Source organism: Notamacropus eugenii, chromosome 2, assembly GCF_028372415.1.
Source record: "Notamacropus eugenii isolate mMacEug1 chromosome 2, mMacEug1.pri_v2, whole genome shotgun sequence".
Classification (NCBI taxonomy): Eukaryota; Metazoa; Chordata; class Mammalia; order Diprotodontia; family Macropodidae; genus Notamacropus; species Notamacropus eugenii.
This window is the reverse complement of record NC_092873.1, coordinates 384123024-384145897: the sequence shown is the minus strand read 5'-3', so window position 1 is coordinate 384145897 and position 22874 is coordinate 384123024. Positions and strand designations below refer to the sequence as shown.

Sequence of the window (22874 nt, the reverse complement as noted above, 5' to 3'; positions counted from 1 at the left end):
ATGGTTATTGCTTCCTTTTGTTGAGCTCTTATAATTAATAGGAAAAGGAAAGCAGCTACTTAAATTATTGAGCTTTATTTATTCAGAACCTTCTTAGTGAATAAATCTAACTCTTTCTTTTGCAACCGTGTCAGCTAGTATAAACTCAAAATGTGCAGCACACTTAAGACCTCATAGAGAAATTTTACTGCTTTACATGATAATGTTCCCCTAGCACAGCCATGTAATGTTTTACTTCACTTCAACCAATGATTCTCATGCTCTTCTTCACAATCATCTTGTGGAGTGAAGGGAAGGAGTAGGACACTGTCTATTGACTGAGATCAAAGAAGGTGGTGGGCAGAAGGGAAGACTTGGGAGGTTCTGTGTGTGTATATGTCAACAACAAGGCTAAAAGAGGAAACATACAGACAGAGAAAGAGACAGGTAATATTAGAGTTGGGAAGGACTTTAAAAATTATTTACTGAATTTTCTTCATTTTACAGATAAATAAAATGACTCCTGGAGCAACATGTGTGTTCTGTGGTCTTGAAGCTCTATGTCTTATGCTTTGACATCAGATATCAATGAGTGATGGCCTCAGGATCAGGATCAGGTTCAAGTTCATGTTCAGGTTCAAGTTCATGTTCAGGTTCAGGTTCTGGATCAAGCTCAGCCTCATCAGCAGACTTAGCCTTAGACTCAGCCTCAGTATCAGCCTTTGCAGGGAGTTTGGATGCCAAGATTCTCTCTTTTTCAATAAGGATATTGAATTGTTTCTGTGTCAAAACCAACAGGGCCGTGTCCACAAAGAATAGAATTCCCATCATCAGAGGGATTAGGAATTGCATTTGCCTGATAGCACCTATTGAAAATTTGAGACAGGAAAGCAAATGAAACAGATCACTAGTCTGAAAATAAAAAATTGAACATGAAAATTGAATGAGACTCAGAACTTTCTGTCCCTTACTTTTAGTTCTACATGGTCTTAAGAAGAGTAGGAGGCCAGTGGTGTAAAGATGAAGGAGTATAAAGATGCACATACCCTAGCTCTTCCCCCACAGCCCATAAAATACCTGTAAAGAAAGACTCAACAAATTCTAGAGCAACAGAAGCCAACAAACAATGGAGTGGAGGGGATTTCTAGCCCAGGGTAACCTGAAAGGCTAACAGGAAAGGTCTGTTGCACCAGACATGGAGCAGAGCCCTGCCCAGCCTTGGCTATGTGGCACCAGGAGGAGCAGGACTGAGCAGGCTTCAGGGACAGGATCTCCAGCGTCAGTGCATATCCCTCAACCCACAGATACCAAAGGTCAGTGACAGGGTTTTTTCAGCTGGCCAAGAAGGAAGTAGGGTGTCCCCATAGCTCTGGCCTCAGGCAGTGGCAGCAGAGGCAGTAGCAGGCAGGCACTCCCAAGGCAGGCAGCAGCCCTTACCCATTGTTGAAGAGCTCATTGTAAAACTCTGGAGAAATTGAGCAGCTGATCTGAATCTTAGCCCCCAGTGCTGGCTTGGTGGAACTGCAGGCCAGGTGGTTATGGAGAGGAAACTCTACTACTCACAGGTTCAGGGCACAAAAGTTTCTTGTTGCTCCCAGACCAATGTACACACTTAATTGTGCCACCTTGGAGGAACTGAGATCTTACAGATTGCCAGAGTATACCCTACTCTTGACAAAGGATTTGAAAGTCAAGTAACTGGTCGGGAAAATGCCCAAAAAAGGGAAAAAATGACCATAGAAGGTTGCTTTCTTGGTGAACAGATATCTTCTCCCATCTTTTTGGATGAGAAAGAACAATGCTTACCATCAGGGAAAGACATAAAAGTCAAGCTTCTGTATCCCAAACATCCAAAATAAATATTCAATGATCTCAGGCCATGGAAGAGCTCAAAAAGGATTTTGAAAATCAAGGAAGAGAGGTGGAGGAAAAATTGGGAAGAGAAATGAGAGAGATGCAAGAAAATCATGAAAAGGGGGTCAACAACTTGCTGAAGGAGACCCCCAAAAAAGCTGAAGAAAATAAAACCTTTAAAAATAGGCTAACTCAATTGGCAAAAGAGGTTAAAAAAGCCAATGAGGAGAAGAATGCCTCAAAAAGCACAATTGGCCAAATGGAAAAGGAGATTCAAAAGCTCACTGAAGAAAATAGTTCTTTAAAAATTAGAATGGAGCAGATGGAAGCTAATGACTATGAGAAACCAAGAAATTACAAAACAAAATCAAAAGAATGAAAAAATGGAAAACAATGTGAAATATCTCATTGGAAAAACAACTGACCTGGAAAATAGATCCAGGAGAGGCAATTTAAAAATTATGGGACTACCTGAAATCCATGACCAAAAAAGAGCTTAGACATCATCTTTAATGAAATTATCAAGGAAAACTGCCCTGATATTCTAGAACCAGAGGGCGAAATAAATATTGAAAGAATCCACAGATCACTACCTGAAAGAGATCCAAAAAGAGAAACACCTAGGAACATTGTAGCCAAATTCCAGAGTTCCCAGGTCAAGGAGAAAATATTTCAAGCAACTAGACAGAAACAATTTGAGTATTGTGGAAATACAATCAAGATAGCACAATATCTAGCAGCTTCTACATTAAAGGATCAAAGGTCTTAGAATATAATATTCCAGAGGTCAAAGCAATGAGGGTTAAAACCAAGAATCATCTACCCAGCAAAACTGAGTATAATACTTCAGGGGTAAAATGGTCTTTCAATGAAATAGAGGACTTTCAAGCATTCTTGATGAAAAGACCAGAGCTGAAAAGAAAATATGACTTTTAAACACAAGACTCAAGAGAAGCATGAAAAGGTAAACAGGAAAGAGAAATCCTAAGGGACTTACTAAAGTTGAACTGTTTACATTCCTCCATGGAAAGACAATATTTGCAACTCTTGAAACTTTTTTCAGTATCTGGGTAGTTGGTGGATTTATACACACACTTATACACATATATTTAGAGAAAGAGACAGAGAGAAAGAGAGAGAGAGGGAGAGAGAGACAGACAGACAGAGAGAGAGACAGAGAGACAGAGACAGAGAGCACAGGGTGAGTTGAATAGGAAGGGATCATATCTAAAAAAATAAAATTAAGGGGTGAGAGAGGAATAGATTGGGAGGAGAAAAGGAGAAATGGAATGGGGCAAATTATCTCTCATAAAAGAGGCAAGAAAAAGACTTTTCAATGGAGGGGAAAAGGGGGGAGGTGAAAGGGAAAATGTGAAGCTTACTGTCATCACATTTGGCTCAAGGAAGGAATAAAATGCACACTCATTTTGGTATGAAAACTATCTTACAGTACAAGAAAGTGAGGGAGAAGGAGATAAGGGGGGGGATGATGGAAAGGAAGGCAATGTGAGAAGGGAGCAATTAGAAGTCAACATTCTTGTGGAAGGATGAGGTCAAAAGAGAGAATAGAAGAAATGGGGGGCAGGATAGGATAGAGGGAAATATAGTCAGTCTTACACAACATAACTATTGTGGAAGTCATTTACAAAACTGTATGTACATAGGCTATATCGAATTGCTTGCCTTCTCAATGGGGATGGGTGGGGAGGGAGGAAGGAAAAGAAGTTGGAACTCAAAGTTTTAGGAACAACTGTTGAGTACTGTTCTTGCATACAACTGGGAAATAAGAAATACAGGTAATGGGGTATAGAAATTTATCTTGCCCTACAGGACAAAAGAGAAGATGGGGACAAGGGAAGGAGGGGATGTTAAAAGGGAGGGCAGATTGGTGGTGAGGGTAATTAGAATACTTGGCATTTTGGGATGGGGGGAGGGAAGAGATGGGGAGAACATTTAGAACTCAAAATTTTGTGGAAATGAATGTTGAAAAGTTAAAATAAATTTAAATTAAAAAATGTGTAGAACCTCAAAAAAGAAAAAGAAAAAAAGAAGAGTAGGAGGAATGAGGAGCAGGAGGGAGGCATTCATGATGATTGGGAGATAATACAGATTCTCTTCTCTTCATAAGCTAGCCACATTTTTAAACCCAAAATTGGGAACCTGGTATGACAATCAATCAGTAAAAAAAAATTATTAAGACCTGTTAAAACTAGGCACCATTCTAAGCCATGGGAATTAAAAGACTGAAATAAATCAGACTCTTCCTTTGAGGAACTTACACTCTATCAGGAGAGATGAGGTAGAAAAAGATGTTAAACCCTAAGGAGACCAGAGAAAGCTCCATACCAAAGATGGGACTCAGGTATAGTCTTGAATGAGACTAAGGATTCTATGGGGCAGAGAAACACATTCAAGACATGGGAGAAAGCTAATACAAAGGTATGCAGAGAAAGAACAAAAAAAAAAAGGAAAGTTGATTTGGCTGAAGGAAGCAGGAAGTGGGGTAATGTAGCAAAAGGGGTGGAGGTGAAGTTATAAATGACACTAAATTCTAAACTAAGGAGTATATATTTGATTGTAGAAATAATAGGGAGCCATGAGAGTATATTGAGTAAATGAGTGAAATGTCCAGATTTGTGATTTTAGAAAATTACTCAAGAAGTTATGGTGGGTGGGTGAGGGAATAGATTGGATAACACAGAGATAAGGGAGTGAGTCCAGTGAGAAAGCTAGTTCAGTAATCTGTGTGAGAGATATTGAGTATCTGAATTAGGGTGGGTTAGTGGAGACAGGGGGATTTATGTAAGAGATGTTGTGGATGGAAATGATAAGAGGGGGCAACTAGCTAATTTGGTAACTACACAGTAAAGAAGAAAGGATATTACAGATTGCATATTTGTATTACTGGAAAGATGGTGGTACCTTCAAAAGAAATTTTAAAATTGGAATAAGAGGATTGGATTTGTAGGAACATTTGAGTTCCAATTTGAACATGTTGAATTTAAGATAATTGAAGGATATCTAGCTTGAAATATCTAATAGGCAGTTGGTAATTCCTAGATGGAGCTCAATATAGACAACAGGGATGAACATATTAATCTAGGTTTCATGTATATAGAAATGACAAATATATGGAAGTTTATGAGATCATCAAATGAAAGAATGTAGAGAAAGAAGAGAATGGATCTCAGAGTGTATTAGATCACTGAATGATCAAGTATATTGAATTACATTTAGAGGGCATGACATGGATACAACAATCCAGCAAAGTAGACTGAAAAGTAGCAGAGGGAGGGGAGGAAGAGAATAGTATCACTGTAATAGGAAAGGAGAAAGTATTCAAGAGAAAAGGATGGTCAATAATGTCAATTAATTTGAGAGGGTCAATAAGAATACAGACCAAGAAAAGGTCATCAGACTTTTCAATTGAGTGGTCATTGATAACTAAATAGAGTGTTTTCACTTGAGATAGAATTTGAAGCCAAATTGCAAGGGGCTGAGAAATGACTGAAAGGAGGGGTAGAGTCAAGATGGCAGAGTAGAAGCATGGATGTGCTTGAGCTGTCCCCCAAAACCCCTTAAAATACCTGTAAAAATTACTTTAAACAAATTCTAGAGGAGGAGAAGCCAAAAAAATGATCCAGAGTGAAATTGATTTCTAGTCCAAGACAATCTGGAAGACCAACAGGAAGGATCTGTTGTGCTGGGCTTGGAGTGGAGCACAGCCCAGTATGGGTCACACTGGCACAGACCTGACTGGGCAGGTCTCAGGGCACTGGTTTCTAGATTTCTCAACCCACAAGCACCAAAGATAGCTTCAAAGGTCAGTGAGAAAGCTCTCTCACCTGGGTGAGAGGGAAGTGTGGTCTGGTCCCAGCCCCAGCCCCAGCCCCAAGGTGGAAGCAGGCATTACCACAGCAGTGGCTACTTCTGGAGCTCTTGGCCTGCAGATGGTATAAGAATCAAGCAGCTGATCTGGGTCTCAGTCCTGAGTGGTTGTCCTGAGGTGAGGAAGAGCACTAGTGTAGTGGAACAGTTGATGGCTGTGGAGAGGGAATCCTACTTACAATTTTGGGGCAGAAAAAAAGTACTTTTGGCTGTTCACAGACAAGAGCACAGGCCAGCAGAGGAGTAAACAGCTCTTCCTTAGTTATACCTCTTTGGAAGAACTGAGAACTTCCGGGTCCCTATAGATACCTCTGAAAAGAGCTATACAAAATCTCTGAAACCTGGGGTAGTATATCTTCCACTTAACAAAGAGCTCAAAAGTCATATGATTGGATGGGAAACTGCCCCGAAACAGGAAAAGTAAAACTGTAGAAGGTTACTTTCTTGGTGAAAAGGTATTGTCTTCTGTCCTTTCAGATGACATCAAGAAATTATAAAACAAAAACAAAAGAATGAAAAAATAGAAGATAATGTGAAATATCTGGTTGGAAAAACAACTGATCCGGAAAATAGATCTGGGAAAGATAATTCAAAATTATTGGTCTACCTGAAAACCATAATAAAAAAAGAGCCTAGACATCATCTTCCAAGAAGTTATCAAGGAAAACTGCCCTGATATTCTAGAACCAGAGAGTAAAATAGAAATGGAAAGAATTCACCAATCACCTCCTCAAAGAGATTCCCAAAGGAAAACTCCTAGGAATATTGTAGCCAAATTGCAGAGTTTCTAGGTCAAGGAGAAAATATTACAAGCAGCCAGAAAGAAGCAATTCATGTATTGTGGAATATAATCAGGACAACAGCGGATTTAGCAGCTTCTACACTAAGGGATCAAAGGTCTTAGAATATGATATTCCAGAGGTCAAAGGAGCTAGGATTAAAACCAAAAATCACCTACCCAGCAAAACTTCAGGGAAAAAAATGGAATTTCAATGAAATAGAGAACTTCCAAGCATTCTTGTTGAAAAGACCAGAGTTGAAAAGAATATTTGACTTTCAAATACAAGAATCAAGAGAAACATGAAATGGTAAACAGGAAAGAGAATTCATAAGGAACTCATTAAACTGAACTGTTTACATTCCTACATGGAAAGATGATATTTGTAACTCATGATACCTTTTACAATATTAGAGTAGTTAGAGGAAATATGTATATATTTATATATGTATATATATGTAGGTGTATGTATGTGTATATTGCATATGTGTATGTATATGTGTAGGTATGTATATGTATGTTTGTATATATATATGTATGTGTGTATATATAGATAACTATATAGATATAGAAAAATGGCACAGGGTGAGCTGAATATGAGGGGAGAATACCTACAAAATAAAATTTACTGTTGAGAGGAATGTGTTGAGAGAAAAAGAAAGGGAGAAATAGAATGCAGCAAATTATCTCACATAAAAGTGTCAAGAAAGAGCTTTTACAATGGAGGGGAAGAAGGGGGAGATGAAAAGGAATAAGTGAGCCTTACTCTCATGGGATTTGGCTTTAGGAGGGCATAACACACTCAACTGGGCATGAAAATCTATTTTACCCTGCAGGAAGGTGGAGGTGGGGGAGAGGGAACAGGTCAGTGGAGAGAATGGAACAAATTGAGGGCAGGACAGGACAGAGGGAAATGTAGTTAGTCTTTCGCAACATGACTGTTATGGAAGTGTTTTGCATGACTACATATGTATGACCTATATCAAATTGCTTACTTTTTCAATGAGAACAGGTAAGGAGGGAGGAAGGGAGAGAATATGGAACTCAAAGCTTTAAAAATGAATGTTAAAAATTGTTTTTGCATGCATCTGGAAAATAAGATGTTCAGGCAATGGGGTATAGAGATCTATTTTAGCATATGGGAAAATAGAGGGGAAGGGCGTGATAGAAGGGAGGACAGATTGGGGGAAAGGATTGATGGGGTGCATGCTGTCCTGGGGTAAGGGATGGGGAGAGATGGGGAGAAAATTTTGAATTCAAATTCTTGTGGAAGTGAATGTTGAGTACTGAAAAATAAATTATATATATATATGTATATATAAAATGAATGAAAGAAAAAGAAGTGGAGGTACCAAGTTTAGATGATTTTTATCATGTAGTTTAGCTGAGAAGGGGAAAAAAGCTACAGAAAAAATGACTAGAGGATATGGTGGTATCATGTAAAGGTTTTTAAGAATTGGTAAGACAGGTATATTTGTAGATAGTAGAGAAGGAATGTATAAATAAGGAAAGACAAGTTTAGAAAGAGCATGTTCATCCTTCATTGCTGAAGAAGACTGTGCCATCAGAGAAATGATGATATGACTTGCACTTGACTTTGTATTGAGTGAGGGAGGGCTGTGCAGGTCACCAGCTGCACTTCTCCTCCAGAGCCACCTGAATCCAGTGACCAGATATTCATCAGGATGACTGGAGATGACACAGGATGAGGCAGTTGGGGTTAAGTGACTTGCCCAAGGTCACACAGTTAGTGAGTATCAAGTGTCTGAGGCAGTAATGATAAGAGTTAACATTTGAATAGTAAGTGTTTTACATATCTCATTTGATCTTCAAAATAACCCCATGCAGTAGATATTCTTATCCTAAGTGTACAGATGACTGAGAAAGAGAGTAAGTGACTTATCCAACATGACACAAATAAGAAGTTTCTGAGACAGGATTTGAACTGAAATAATTCTGACTTCAGGTACAACATTCTATCCATTGTGCCACTTAGCTGCCTCAATTGTCAATGCAGTTTGTTAGAGAAGATGGAACATAATAGGATTAAGGACAACTGTGACAGTGTTGGCTTTTGCAAGGGATAGGGCAACCTGATCATCGGAAACAAGGAGTAAATAAGGAGAGAATTGTGGGGGGAAGGTGAAGTCAGTGGGGTCTGAGTTATACAGTGGAGAGGAGAGAGCTCACAATGAATGTGCCTTCTATTTTTTCAGTAAAATACAAGTTCCTCATAAGAGACTTGAAGAAAGAAGAAAACATTTGGAATGTCCACTCAGGGCAGTAGCAAAGAAAATAAATCAGGATTCAGCAAAAGGACTATTTTGTTACAAAGGCCCAATAAAGACTAGATAGCAAATTCATAGTAGATCCAGTCAACTCAGTTGTGGGACTTGTTCCAGCTCTATCCGGCAACATGCTAAGTAAGGGAAGAGAAGAAAGACGAGAATAACCTAAGGCTGATGTTTGGAAGGGTCCTCAATAGAAGTAGAAGCAAGGAATGGGGAAAAAGTGATTGAGTGGCACTTAACTGGTTAACTTAAGATTCAAGATTCAGAAGGGAAGAAAGTAAAGCCAGTGAAGGAATGATGACCTTGGAAAGAACTAATGAGTGTAAGGTTTGAAAGTTCTGATAAAGATGAAAAATAACCCAAGTTTTGTGTTTTTATAAAGGAATTTCAGAATTTTTGATCATGGAAGTGGAACTTGTATGGGTGATGGCAAGATCAAAGGTGTGTCCATTCCTGAATATGGCTGATAATGGAGCAGACCCTAGACTAGTCCAACAAATCTAGCAAAGAAGTCTAACAAATCCTTTTATTAAGGGAATTTGTTCTGTGAAGTTGGATTTAGTCAAGGGGCTGCACTTGAGGACCTAGAAGCCCACATTGTGGCCTTGAGGTTGCATATTTGCCACCCTGGGACTAGAGGAATAGATCATGAGAAGCGAGTAGACAAAAGGGGTATTTCCTAAGTGTCATTGAAAGTACATATTCTTTTTTTGAAACTATGACTATCCCACATAATCTAGACTACGTGACTTCCAAACTGACCACTACTAACCTAAAGGTTTTTTACAAGACATATTAGAAGCAAAATATTTGTTTCTCTAGGACTCAAAGATCTAAAGAACAAATGGGCAGAGGAAATGGGATGGGACTACTTAAAACAAGGGGCAGATCAAGGCATTTAAAGTTAATTAGTTATTGACCTATTGGTCAATTAATTAACAAATGACAGCCAAATATTTACTAGGTACACACTATTTTAAAATATGAAGTTTGTCATAAGTGACCATTAAGTTAGTTTCTAGCTGTAACATTATGTGTGCTAGATTTTATGTATAAGGCACTAACTAATCTCAGTAAACCTTGAAAATAGTGTGGATGATATCCACAAAATAGGTCAGAGTAATCCCCAAGATATTAGCTAGAGTTTCCAGGGGCTCCTTTAGTTCCCTCAGAAAATGTAATAAAGGTAAATTTTTCCATAGATCATGGAATTAACACCAATTGCCTTCTGGTAGAAGCCTGCTCTACTTCCATTTCACCCTCTGTCTCCACTGACACCCCATTAAACAGGTGGCTTCCAATATCAATTGAGACCTTTTACTCCCTGAAGTGAGAGATACCCTTCCAAGTCCTAGAGTCTTTTATTGGCTATTTTTCTAGACCCTAATGATAAATGATAAAAATTTTCCTTAACTTGATCCTTACCTTTTTTAACTGTGACATTAATATGTAGAGACTTTGAGGTGTAGTGTTTCCTCCAAAGAATGCCAGTGCAGTGGTATAAGGCTTCGTGGTTCTTTGTGGCATGAGGAATATAGTAGTCAAAGTTCTCATACCAGTATTTGAGGGAAATGTTATTATGGTAGTAAGTCACCTTGTATACAGTTCGATTCTTCCAACCATGGCAACGCAGACATAGGGAATCTCCCTCTTCCACGGTCACAGGTGAAGCTTGGAGAAGCAGCCAGTCTGAAAGTGGCAAGCAAAACAACAACAAAAACAAACTTCAGGGATTTTGCTGTGACTTTGACATCCTCTTCCTCTCTCCACAGTATTAGACGGATAGAGAGGTGGGATGAGACGGGAAATGGAGAAGAATCTTTGATTTTTCTTCCAGAGATTCATCTAGACCAGGCCTCTTAAATCTCTTTATTATTATGGATCTTTTTGATAGTGTGGTGAAGCCCAGGGACCCCTTCTATCAACCCCCTCCTCAGAATTTTAAAAAATTTATTACTATTTAAAAACTCTGATCTATGGATTCTTCAGTTTGAGTCAGGACTGATATATTGAGCCTATTTTAACCCTTTCTACCCCAACCTAAGTTACAGATTATTCAAGCACAACAAGCCCTCATTGGGAATCTTAACCTGTGGAAGAGTCAATTCTATCCTCTTCTTTTCATACATGAGTATTTCATAGTTCCTCCCTTTACCCTTTCTACAATTCATTCAAAGTACAAGGCCATGATTCGACAAACTATCCACACTGGGACCTCCTTTCCTTTCACCACCAACACATTGTGTACTTCAAGTCCAAATCTCACAGCCATCACCATGAGAGGTAATTCCTGTGGAGATGGGACCCAGCATTTGCTCTCAGGGTACTGGAATCCCTGCTTCCTCAGCAATCACAGTTACCAAATACCCAGAAAATAAATTCTTCATCACCAAAGTTTAGTTCTTGACATTGTCAAATGGTTTAATATCAGAAATGGATATGATTTTCAGTAGAAATGACATTAGAGAATATTCCCATCTGTTTTGCCATTGCACCATATGTACCATGGGACCTTTCCATATGATTTTCTGCTGAAACCTTCTGTTTGTATGATTCCCATTAGAATGTGAGTTCCTTCCACTATTTGATAAAAACTTTTGAGAAAACTGGGAAACATTATGGCAGAAACTAGGTATCTTATATCATATAGCAAGAGAAATTCAAAATGGGCACAAGGTTGATACCATAAGCAAATTAAGAGAACAAGGAATAGTTTACCTATCAGATCTGTGGAGAAGGGAAGAATTTGTGACCAATTAAGACATAGATAGCATTATGAAATCTAAAATGGATAATTTTGATTATACTGAACTAAAAAGTTTTTACACAAACAAAACCAATGCAAATAATATTAGAAGGAAAGCAGAAAACTTGGAAAGAATTTTTGCAACTAGTGTCGTGATATGTCTCATTTCTAAAATACATGGACAATTGATTCAAATGTACAAGAATACAAGTCATTCTCTAATTGATAAGTGGTCAAAGGATATGAGCAGGCAGTTTTCAGATGAAGAAATCAAAGCTATCTATAGACATATGAAGAAATGCTCTAAATCACTATTGGTTAGAGAAATTCAAATTAAAATAACTCTGAGGTACCACATCACATCTATCCCATTGGCTAATATGACAATGAAAAGAAATGATGAATTTTGGAGAGGATGTGGGAAAATTGGTACACTAATACACTAGAGGTGGAGTTATGAACTGTTCCAGTGATTCTGGAGAGCAATTTGGAACTACGCCCGAAGGGCAATCAAACTATGCATATGTTTTGATCCAGCAATACCACTGTTAAGTCTGTATCCCAAAGAGATCACAGAAAGGAGAAAAGAACCTACATGAACAAAAATATTCACAGTAACTCTTTTTGTGGTGGCAAAGAATTGGAATTCAGGGGATGTCAATCAGTTGGAGAATGGTTGAACAAGTTGTGGTATATGAATGTAATGGAATGCTATTTTGCTACAAGAATTGATAGACAAGCAGATTTCAGAAAAACTGGGAAAGACATGAAATGATGCTGAGTGAAGTGAGCAGAACCAGAGAAACATTGTACATAGTATCAGGAACTGTTGTAATCAACTATGAATGATTTAGCTCTTCTCAAAAATACCTTGATCCAAGACAATTCCAAAAGACCCATGATGGAAAATGCTGTACATATCCAAAGAAAGAACTAATCTAGTTTGAATGCAGATTGAAGCATACTATTTTCACTTTCTTTATTTTTTTTGGTGGTTCTCTTCTTTTGGTTTGTTTTTTCTGTTACAACATGACTAATATGGAAATACGTTTTACTTGATTGCATATATATAACCTATTTAAATTGCTAATCATCTTAGAGAGAAAGGGAGATAATTTGGAACTCAAAATTTTTGAAAAATGAAAGTTAAAAATTGTCTTTACATGTAATTGGAAAAAAATACTATTAAAAAGAATGTGAATTCCTTGAGAGCAAGATTGTTTTACTTATCTATTTGTATTCTTAATGCTTATAACTGTATTTTGCTTAATTTTTCGTTCATTCATCTGCCCATTTTTTCACTGCTAAAACAAGGTGGGAATACAAGGATGAGTCTTATTATACAAGTTCCTTAAGACAAGGGCCTGTTTTTTCCTTCCCTTGTTTATCCAAAATTTAAAACTCTTTATGTTCCTAGATTATAGTAAATGTTTAATAAATGCTCATTGGTTGAAACTTCTAGAGACTGGTGAAATCCTATATAATGACAGAACTGCACCAGATTGGAGTTGGAAGGGACTTCACAGGCCATCTAGTTAAAACTGTATTCAAGCAAAAACATCCTCCATGATATACCCAACCAACTCTCATGCTGTCTTTGACTAAAGACCTCTAAGTGCCTCCTGAGATCTGTATTTATTAAGAAATATTTTCTTCTATTAAGCTCAAACCTTACTCTTTCACCTTTATTTCTAAACTCATCTCAGGGGCTAAACAGATACATCTAATTCCTCTTCTATCTGAAAGTCTGTTGTTGTTTGTCCTTTATTCTGAAAGATAACCATGACATCAGGGAGGTGATTATATGACATGTAACTGAATTGGATCTACATGAAGGAGGGCATTGCAAAGTCACCAGACTCACTTTTTCCTCCAGATCCATTTGGCTCCACTGCTAAGATATAGATCAGGATGACTGGAGATGGTCCTGCATGCAGTGGGAGACCTTGGCCTTTTTAAGCTAAGGTCTTTAACAGGTCTCAGTTTGACTTTAGTGAATTTAGTGATAAGGATAGGTAAGAAATGAGGCAAAGAATGGTCTCTTTTACCTAGGTAAAAAATCAATTTGGGAGGGAAAGACCCTAAGGGTTTCTGGTCAAAGTAGAAACAATTGTTATTAACACTTAGTCTGAGCCACTCAGGACCCAAACAGTGATTGACTTGGGACCTATTATTGTTCAACGAATGAGAGCCAGAATAATTTGGATTTAAGTCATGGCCCTTATGAAGAAAAAGCTGTAACCCCAAAAGCTCCAGCTTCTGGAATAGGGACTCACAAAAACTGCTGGGAAAACTGGAAAACAGTATGAATAAATCAACTAGTCATAGAACAACATCTTGTACTCTATGCCAAAATAAAGTAAAAATGAAACCGTAATTTTGATACAAAGACTGATTTTATAAGCAAACAAGGATAGTAATAAATAGTTTACCTATAAAATTTATGGAGAATTGAAGAATTTATGACCAAACAAGAGATAGAGAACATTTTGAAATGCAAAATGGATAATTTTGATTACTTTAAATTGAAAAGGTTTTGCGCAAAGCCAGTGCAACCAACATTAGAAGGAAAGCAGAAAGCTGAGAATCAATCTTTATAAGCAGTGTCTCTGATAAACATCTCATTTCTAAAATATATAGAGAACTATGTCAAATTTATAAGAATACAAATCATTTCCCAGTTGATACATGGTCGAAGGATAGGAACAGGCAGTTTTCAGATGGAGAAATTAAAGCTATCTGTAATGAAATGAAAACATGCTCTAAATCACCATTGATTAGAGAAATGCAAATCAAAACAACTCTGAGGTGGTACCACCTATCAAATTGGCTAACATGACAAAACAGGAAAATGATAAATGTTGGAGATGGGGTAAAATTGGAACACTAATGCATTATTGGTGGAATTGTGAACTGATCCAACCATTCTGGCGAGCAATTTGGGTCTATGAAACTGTGCATAAAAATGGGAAAAGGACCCACATTGACAAATATATTTATGGCACTCCTTTTTGTGTTGGCCAAGAATTGAAAATTGAAGGGCTGTCCATCAATTGGGAAATGGCTGAACAAGTTGTGGTATATGAATTAACGTTTGCATTTATCCTTATTGAATTTGATCATAGGAGAGAAGAGAATTATAGACTTCGAGCTTGAAAGAACATCTGAAGCCATCTAGGCCAACATCTTCATCTTCCAGATGAGGGAAACAAGGTATAGAGAGGCTATCACTTGACTAAGAGCAGGAGGCTAATAAGCATCAAGCAGGATTTAAAATCCCCTAACTCAAACCAGAGAGCGTTCCCTTACACTATTTTGATTGTCCAACACTTATGTCTGTCAAGCTTTTTTGTATCTTTACTCTAATGTGTTAGCTATCTTTTCTGCTTGGTGCCATTCACAAATTTGATAAGCTTTCCATCTAAGCCTTTAACAAAGTCTATGATAAATGCTAGCCTCAGTTTCCTCATCTGAAGTATGGAGATAATAATAGCACCTACCTTATAGGGTAATTGTTAAGGATAAAATGAGATAATATATACAAAGCACTTTGTAAATCCTAAAGCACTGTATCAGTGATACTACTTTTAATCCCATCCTTACTCTTATTACATGGAGGCAGTCTTTTCACGTTAGCACTTACGATGCACCAGGCACTATTGTGATCATTTGCCATTCAACCAGTTTTGATCTAACTAATGGTATTACTATAACTTATATTTCCTTGCTTTATCCTCAAAAATAGCATGAGATGAGTGCATTATTAAAATATTGATGAACTCTATAGAAAGCATTTGATTGTTCACCAGTCTTTTAACTCTGTCAAAAAAAAAAAAAAAGAAATGAGGTTAATTGAGCAAGATCCACTCTAGACAAAGATAGGTTGACAATGACTCTAGGTGCTCCTGCCCCAAGCTCCCTTCTAACACAGTTAAGGGGACCCAGCTTAGCCCTGTAACCTGTCTATGATTGAGACAATTTGAGACACATGACTTTGAGTTAACTCCTTTACTGGCTCCCCAGTATGAACCCTATTATTAAGAAAACTTGGGGCCCATGAATCAAACCACTCCTAAGTCTTGCACAGAAAAAAGGGAGTAGTAGTGAAGATCTATCCAGTATGGCAAATCAAGAAGACCTCATCCAGGTAGTCAGGCAGTCAGGCAGAAATAACCACCGGAAGGGTACTCATCCCTCTTTCCTTAGACTCTCCATAAACTTTCTGGACACCATGGGAGGGTTGGTTAGGTGGGAAAAAATGTCATGAACATTCATTCCACTTGAATTACCTGAAAGTCAACAGCTATAAGACTCTTGGTAATTTCAGCATCACCAGGAATTGCTATCTATCCTGCCACAGCATCCTACAGACCGCAGGGCATTGTGCTATCTGATTTACTGATGCACTGAACTTTGAGATTCACACTAATGCTGAATACTTAAAACATTCAGGTCTGTCTAACTTTCCTGCAGCTTTATTGCTTTATATGTCTCATCTTTCTTGATTAGAGTGTGAACTCCTTGATAGCAGAAGCCTTCATGTTTGGTTTTGAGTCATATCTCCAACACTTAGCCCAGTGCTTAACACACATTACTCACTTGAAAAGTGCTTTCTCATTTAATCATGGCCCCAGATCTCCCTAGGTCCAACACTTACCACTGTGGACTTCTAGGCTCATAGGGTCACTGCGGGCAGAAGTACTAGTCTTGCAACTATATCGTCCACTGTCATTGATGGTGGCAAAATTGATGTTAAAGCTGGGAGTTTGAACTGACATGCTGGAATTATTGTGGAACCACTCGGTGTGGTTGCTGTGTGAGGTGCTGGATCCATTACAGTGAAGGGTCACATTCTCATTCCTGAAAATTCTGTTCCATGGAGGATTCAAGGACACGAAAGCCTTTGAAGTACCCTCTATGGGTCAGAGAGTAGAAAGAGAGACAAAGAAAAGGATATTGAAAAGATGTCCAGTCTCAGAAACTCAGACATTCAAAAATCCATTTAACAGTTAATCAGTTGTCCTGACTTGCTCTGAGGCCCTGATGTTCTGGGCACTGAAGGGAGATTCAGCAGGAGAGGAATTTCTTCCTTCTTAGCACTTCTGCCAAATCTAGGAGCCTGTTCTCTATTGTCATCCTTTTTTGGCCTCTCTGTAGCCTCTAATGCTTTTGATCATCCATTTCTTTTGATATTCTTTTTTCTGTTTTTTGTTTTTGTTTTTTTTTTTTTGGTATGTGACAGTTTTCTCTTGGTTCTCCTCCACACTCTCTGACTACTCCTCAGTCTTTTTTGCTGGATTTCATCCACACCAGGGATGGGGAACCTGCAACCTTGAGGTCACATGTGGCCCTCTAGGTCCTCAAGTATGACCCTTTGACTGAATCCAAAGAGGTTGCCCATCCTTGAGATAGACTCTTCCCTCCCACTCCTATTTCATGGAAGAAATAGCTACATACAAAGTGTCCTCCCTCATCTTGGTTCAGTTGCTTGATGAATAAAGTCTCCTAAGCTTGAGCTACAGCAAAAATTCTCGGAGCTTTAATGTATAAGCGTAATCACAGAACCTCTGCTTCCTCTAATAGAAGACAGCAACTCAGCAAATGACTACAGCTGAAGTCAGGAAGTGGAAACTGACCATCTATGGTGTCACATACAGACAATGGAACATTGACCAAGTATTGACCATTTAGGACCAGAAGAGGGCCACACCAGGAAGAAACTATGTACCATACCCACAGGAAAGGTAGAGACTAGACATTTAGCAGAATCTATGCAATGAGAGACCAGTGGGGAACAAGGATAATAGGAATAACATTAGGGTGATCCTGCAGAGTAAAGGCCTCAGTTTCCTCTTCATAGGTGAGACTTGAATACACGTTCTCCCTACATATGAGCTTTTCCTTGTGTTCATTATGTTTGCTTACTTGTCCTATTGATGTGTGTGTATGTGTGTGTGTGTGTGTGTGTGTGTGTGTGTGTGTTGGAAAGTGTATTCATGTTTCTGGGGATAAGATTTATTGCTATTTTCTGACTTAGCAGTTTTATCAAGTGGCTTTGCTTCAAACAATTTTGTATTGTGGTGACTAGAAAAAAAAACTAATCATATTGGTGGGGACTCACGAACTATGTTTTGGATTGGACCTACAAAGAACCTTGAAGTTGGCGTAGCCTTGTAGGAGGAACCCACTGTGACAGGTGAGGTTTACCCTCAATGTTTTACATCTGTTTTTAAGACTGAGGAATACAGTGGAGTGAAATAAAAATTTTTGAGGGAAAACACAGAGAGGATAGTCCTGGGATGATGGCAGAGTGAGAGAGAGAGAGAGAGCTATCCTGAGGGTGGCTCTACCCTCATTATACCAAATAAGGTATGTTAAGAGCCTCTAAATGCATGAAGTAAAAGTATAACAGGAAAAAGAAAAGCAAGAGAATCCATTCTAGAGTAGTTATCGGAAAAAACCTTGAAGATTGACTTGCCAGTCTATGACTTTGGGCATACCTGAGGAACATATCCCTTCCTTCTTACCTTTTCCCAAGCCTCCTGTAGGCCTATGTTGACCTTGTGACACCCAAGGCTGCAGCAATTTTAGGCAACAGCTTTTAGAGTTAAATCCCTGATTGTGTATGTGTGTGTGTGTGTGTGTAAAATCTCACACTACTAGGACAGATGAAGATCCTATATAGATGTTTTGACTCTCAACCCTTTTTCACATGCAGCTTAAACTGTCCCAGAGCAAACCTGCAACCTGTCTGTGACTGAGGCAAAATGAAACACCAGACTTTGGAGTGAATTTCTTGACAATGTCTCAGTGAGAGCCCCACAACCATGACAGTTGAGGTCCATGAATCAAATCAGTCCTAAGCCTTACAAAGAAGGAAAGGGGGTGGATGTAGAGAACTGTCTAGTATGGAGAATAAGAAAATGGGGAAAGAAGGAGATCAGAAACATAATACTGATTAGAACTATTTTAACGTAGTATAGGAAGAAAAAGATGGAATATAGGGATATACATACATATGATATACATGATATATAAATATATTCATTTATATGAAATATCAATATTCACAACATATATTTGGTGCATACACACATGCATATATGTATATATACCTGCATGTACATGTATGCATATATGTGTGTATATATGTATATGCATCTATATACATATATCTATATGTATACATACATCTATATGTACATATGTATTTATACATATCTATACATCTCTATTTTTCTATCTCTGTCTATCTCTATCTATCTATCAATCTATTTATTTATCTATCTATCCTTTTGTTACTCTGTTGCTATCACCTGGCAGGTACTTCATTTAGACAGCAGTGGGGAAGGGTGACCTTCCCCCTTATCTCAGCACCCCCCCTCAATTTCCCATACCCCATGAAAAGTAATCAGGAGAGAAGAATGATATAGATCTTCCTACCATATAAATGAACCAAGAGTCAACCACTATAAACCTTCTGGTGAGATCAGGACCACCAGTTGTTACCATCTGCTCTGCCGAGTGCCGTACAACCCTGGACACTATTATATGACTTGTTGGCTCATCCTAAAAGCCCTTGTACCTTATCATCCATACCAATACTGCATTCTTAAAACTTTCAGTACTAATTATCTACTCTGTAACTCTTACCTCTCCTAATAAGAGCATGAGCTTCTAGAGGGAAGAGAATATCTTATTTTTTTAAACTTGTACTCCCAAAACATAGTACACATTATGCACTTAAAATGTTTTTTCATTCATTCTCACCTTCCTGGATCCTTACCCCTAATCTCCCTAGGACCAATACTAAGTGGTATAGACTTCTAGATATATAGGGTCATTCAAGGCAGAACCACCAGTCTGGCATTGATCTTCTCCAGTGTCTTTGATGGTAGCGAAAGTGATACTGGGACTTGGAGTTTGGAATGGAATGCTGGAACTGTTGTGGAGCCACCGAGTCCAATTGCTACCTGAGGTGCTGTGTCTCTAACAGCAAAGGGTCACATTCTCTCCCCTGGAACTCTCCATGAGGGATTCAGGGAGACTATAGCACTTGAAACCTTCCTTTTTTGCTTTTTTTTGTCATGATTTCTCTCATAACTTTGGCTCTTCATATTGATTTATTCTTATTCATAGTTCTCAGCTTTAAACGTTTTCCTCGATATGAATCTTGCCTTCTCCTATCAGACTAGGAATCCTGTGAATCAGTAGGAATTTCCTACTGTGTCTGGGCCTCCCTTGAGGGCTCAGGATACTAGAGCCTTGAAAGTAAGGCAGGACTGATTGGTTGTCAGATGGATTTTTGAATTATCTGAATTTTGACAACTTTATAAATGTCCTTTCCTCTCTACCCTCAGACCCATAGATGCTGTTTCAAAGGGCTATAGTCTCCCTGAATCTCTCATGGAGAGGGATAAGGTATAACCAGAGTGGCAAGCAGGTGGGTGAGCATGTTTCTGAGAACAAAAGTCACACAAAGCAGAGATGGTGAGGTTCTGACATTTATGGTGTGACTGTAATTAAATCATTTAACCTCCCTGAATCTCAGTTTCCTAGTCTAAAAATAGGTATAATAATACATGCCCCACCTGCCTTGTAGGGTTGTTGTGAGGAAAGTACTTTCTAAGTCTTAAACAACTGTAGAAATGGGAGCTATTGCTATTATTACAAAACAAGAGGCAACAGTTAGGGGAACCAAAAAGAGGATAACAGAAGTACTTACCTATGGACCTTCCACTTAAAGCTGTAAGAGACCAGAGAGAGAAAGGAGTCAGGCCACTGTCAGGATAGGAGCTGGAGTATGTGGGGAAGGTAGCCAGAAATCTACAGGACAAGAGTCCCAGTGCGGCCTTTTTCCCCCTGCCCCCATCTCTTCCCAGTACTGTCAGAAATACAGGGTTATCTTCAGAACTAGTGTGTACCTACATAACTCTGGCCAGGAGCTGAAGAATATTCTGGGTGCTGGAGCTCTCAGATCCTTCTCCTTCCTCTAGACATACTTAATCAGAGCTGCCACCCCAATTCAAGTCAGATCTCTGAGCTTTCATTGAAGACTTTGGTTAAGGAAAGTATCAAATGAGTCCAAAAACAAACCTCTTTCAATCTACTGACACTGGAGCATTTCTTTGCAGGACTTTGGCTCTAGGGATTCCACACAAATGTGGCCAAAGTCTAAGATTTCTGAGAAGTCAGAGCTAGGGGCATCTCTTACCTGGATTCCTTCATTCCCTAAAAGGGTCAATGCTATCCTGGGATTTACACACAGAGATCTCATCTCTTTATAGGAACTTCCTTCCTCCCTCATTCAACTGTACCTTGCAGAGACATCTTAAATCAATAAGGAATTAAGGTTGTCAGCTCAGCCTTTTTTTCTCTACCTTCTAGTTAGTCTCCAAGTCAGAATCCACAGACATACAGAGGAATCAGAGCTCCCTAGGAAAGATTCCTAACACACCATTCATGGGCATCTCTATTAATAAAAGATCCATTTCTATATTTCCATCCTTCCATTCCAGCATTTCTCAGGCCCCTCTACTTACCCCATAGTAGTAGAGCTACCCAAAGCAATTTGGGGGTAAGTGCAAAACCTTCCATTGGAACATGAGCTACCTCAGCAGACTACAGGGACTGAAAAGAGAGGAAGGAACTGTAACGAAGAAGAATATATGAAAAAAGAGGAAGTATGTTGCTTTTTGTATCAGATCTCATTAGATACCTGCAGCATCTTGGCTTCCTTCGATTTCTAAAGATGATATTCAATAAGATTATGTAGTTTCATGTATTCATATCCACAAATTCACCTTCTTCCACTTTGCCCACTTTCCACAATCCCACACATGTGATAGAAGTTTGACTGCAGGGAGTAGCCAGAGCAGATTCTTGACTAGGAGAAGAGAGCCATGAGTGTATAAGGATAGATTTGGGCAATGGTTGTAATCAGTTAAGCAAGCAACAAGTATTCATTAAATACTGCCCTATAAAGAAGGGAACAGAATATATGTTGTGTCAATTTAAATGAAAAAAAGAAAAAAAGACATTTACCATGTTCAAGGATCTGAGACAGACACAGATAAAGTTCCTGCCCTCATTGATCATAAAGTTTTGAACTTGAAGGAACATTAGAGATCATTCTATTCAAACTCTTCTTGGATGGCTCAGCATGTGTAAATAGCAATTGTTTCTGTCCTGGCCAGAAACTCTTAGGGTCTTCCCCTCCCAGAGATTCTTTTGTGACAGCAAACTAGGTCATCTTTTGCCTGCATTCTTATGTAAGCTTTAATTACTGAATGGGTGCTACCTCAGACAAAATGAAACCTGGAAAAGCTCCGGATGAAAAAGGTCAACATCTCCCATTGCATCCAGGGCCAACGTCAGTTGTTCTGACACTATATCTTGACACTAGACCCAGATGACTGTGGAGGAGAGTGTGAAGCTGATGACTTTGCACAGCTCTGCCTCACTCAAGTTCAATTCACTTGCAAGTCAAGATATTCCCCTGCTGATATCATTGGTCATCTTCAAGAACCAAGGACAAACAACAAAAACAGCAACAATTTTACAGATGAGGAGACTGCAGTCCAGAGATAAAGTGACTTGTTCAAGGTCATATGGCTTGTAATTGAGTCAAGTTTCGAACCTAGTCCATATGGCTACAGAATCAATGGTCTTACATCAGCAGGAACACATTCTAGTGAGGCAGAGTTGTAAGTAAAACAGATTGAACAGGACTTTTCTTCAACATGCAAACATATAAGGGGAGGGAGGGGAGATATGTTCCTTTGCTCCAGAATCCCATTGCCCAACTGTCCTCCACCTTCCCCCTAAAATCCCAGAGTGACCATCACTACTCACTTCTCTGTCCTTGGACCTTTACGCTCTCTGTATCCCTTTGCCATTATGTTTCTTCTCTATGACATGCTGTACCCTGCTTTCCACCTCCTCCTTCTCACCTGTCTCCTTCCCAGGCATTTAAAGCATTGTTGGTTGAACATCAGACGTTAGGCTGAACTCCCTGGCTGTCCCTTCCCAAAGGCATTTGATTGGGACAGACTGTCAAGTACCCACTCCATAACTGTGTATGCCCTAATGCAGAGCTTCAACTCTGAATTTAGTATATATGACACAGTTACAAAGTGAAAAAAATACAAGTACACTAGATTAAGTCCAGATAAGAGATACAATGGATGATATTAGAAAGAAGGCAATGGAGGCTTCTGACTAGGCAAATCTTGGAAAGCTCTGTGGTTGAGATGGCATTTGATCTGGGACTGGAATGATGGACACTTGAAGGAATTCAACCAGTAGAGGTGGAAGGAGAGTACGAGCAAGTATAGGA

At 38.8% G+C, this 22874-nt stretch overlaps 1 protein-coding gene across 1 annotated transcript; it reads right to left on the bottom strand.

Moving 5' to 3' along the window:
* Positions 1-415: 415 nt before the first annotated feature.
* On the bottom strand, positions 416-21157 carry FCER1A (Fc epsilon receptor Ia). The gene is made up of 5 exons (XM_072647351.1): positions 21079-21157; positions 20262-20282; positions 16194-16451; positions 10216-10479; positions 416-845 (listed from the first exon to the last, which is right to left on the bottom strand). Exons 1-5 carry the CDS (start codon positions 21131-21133, stop codon positions 565-567), a joined length of 879 nt encoding a protein of 292 aa, XP_072503452.1. The 5' UTR covers positions 21134-21157; the 3' UTR covers positions 416-564.
* Positions 21158-22874: the final 1717 nt, after the last annotated feature.

Bases quoted from the DNA above. Each gene is read 5' to 3' on its own strand.
- FCER1A (XM_072647351.1), bottom strand. From the start codon at position 21,133: ATGGAAGGTTTTGCACTTACCCCCAAATTGCTTTGGGTAGCTCTACTA. The intron at 20,283-21,078 runs GTAAGTAGAGGG...GGTCTCTTACAG, and splicing joins GGTAGCTCTACTACTATGGG to CTTTAAGTGGAAGGTCCATA. The intron at 846-10,215 runs GTAAGGATCAAG...AATTTTCAATAG, and splicing joins TAATGTCACAGTTAAAAAAG to GTGCTATCAGGCAAATGCAA.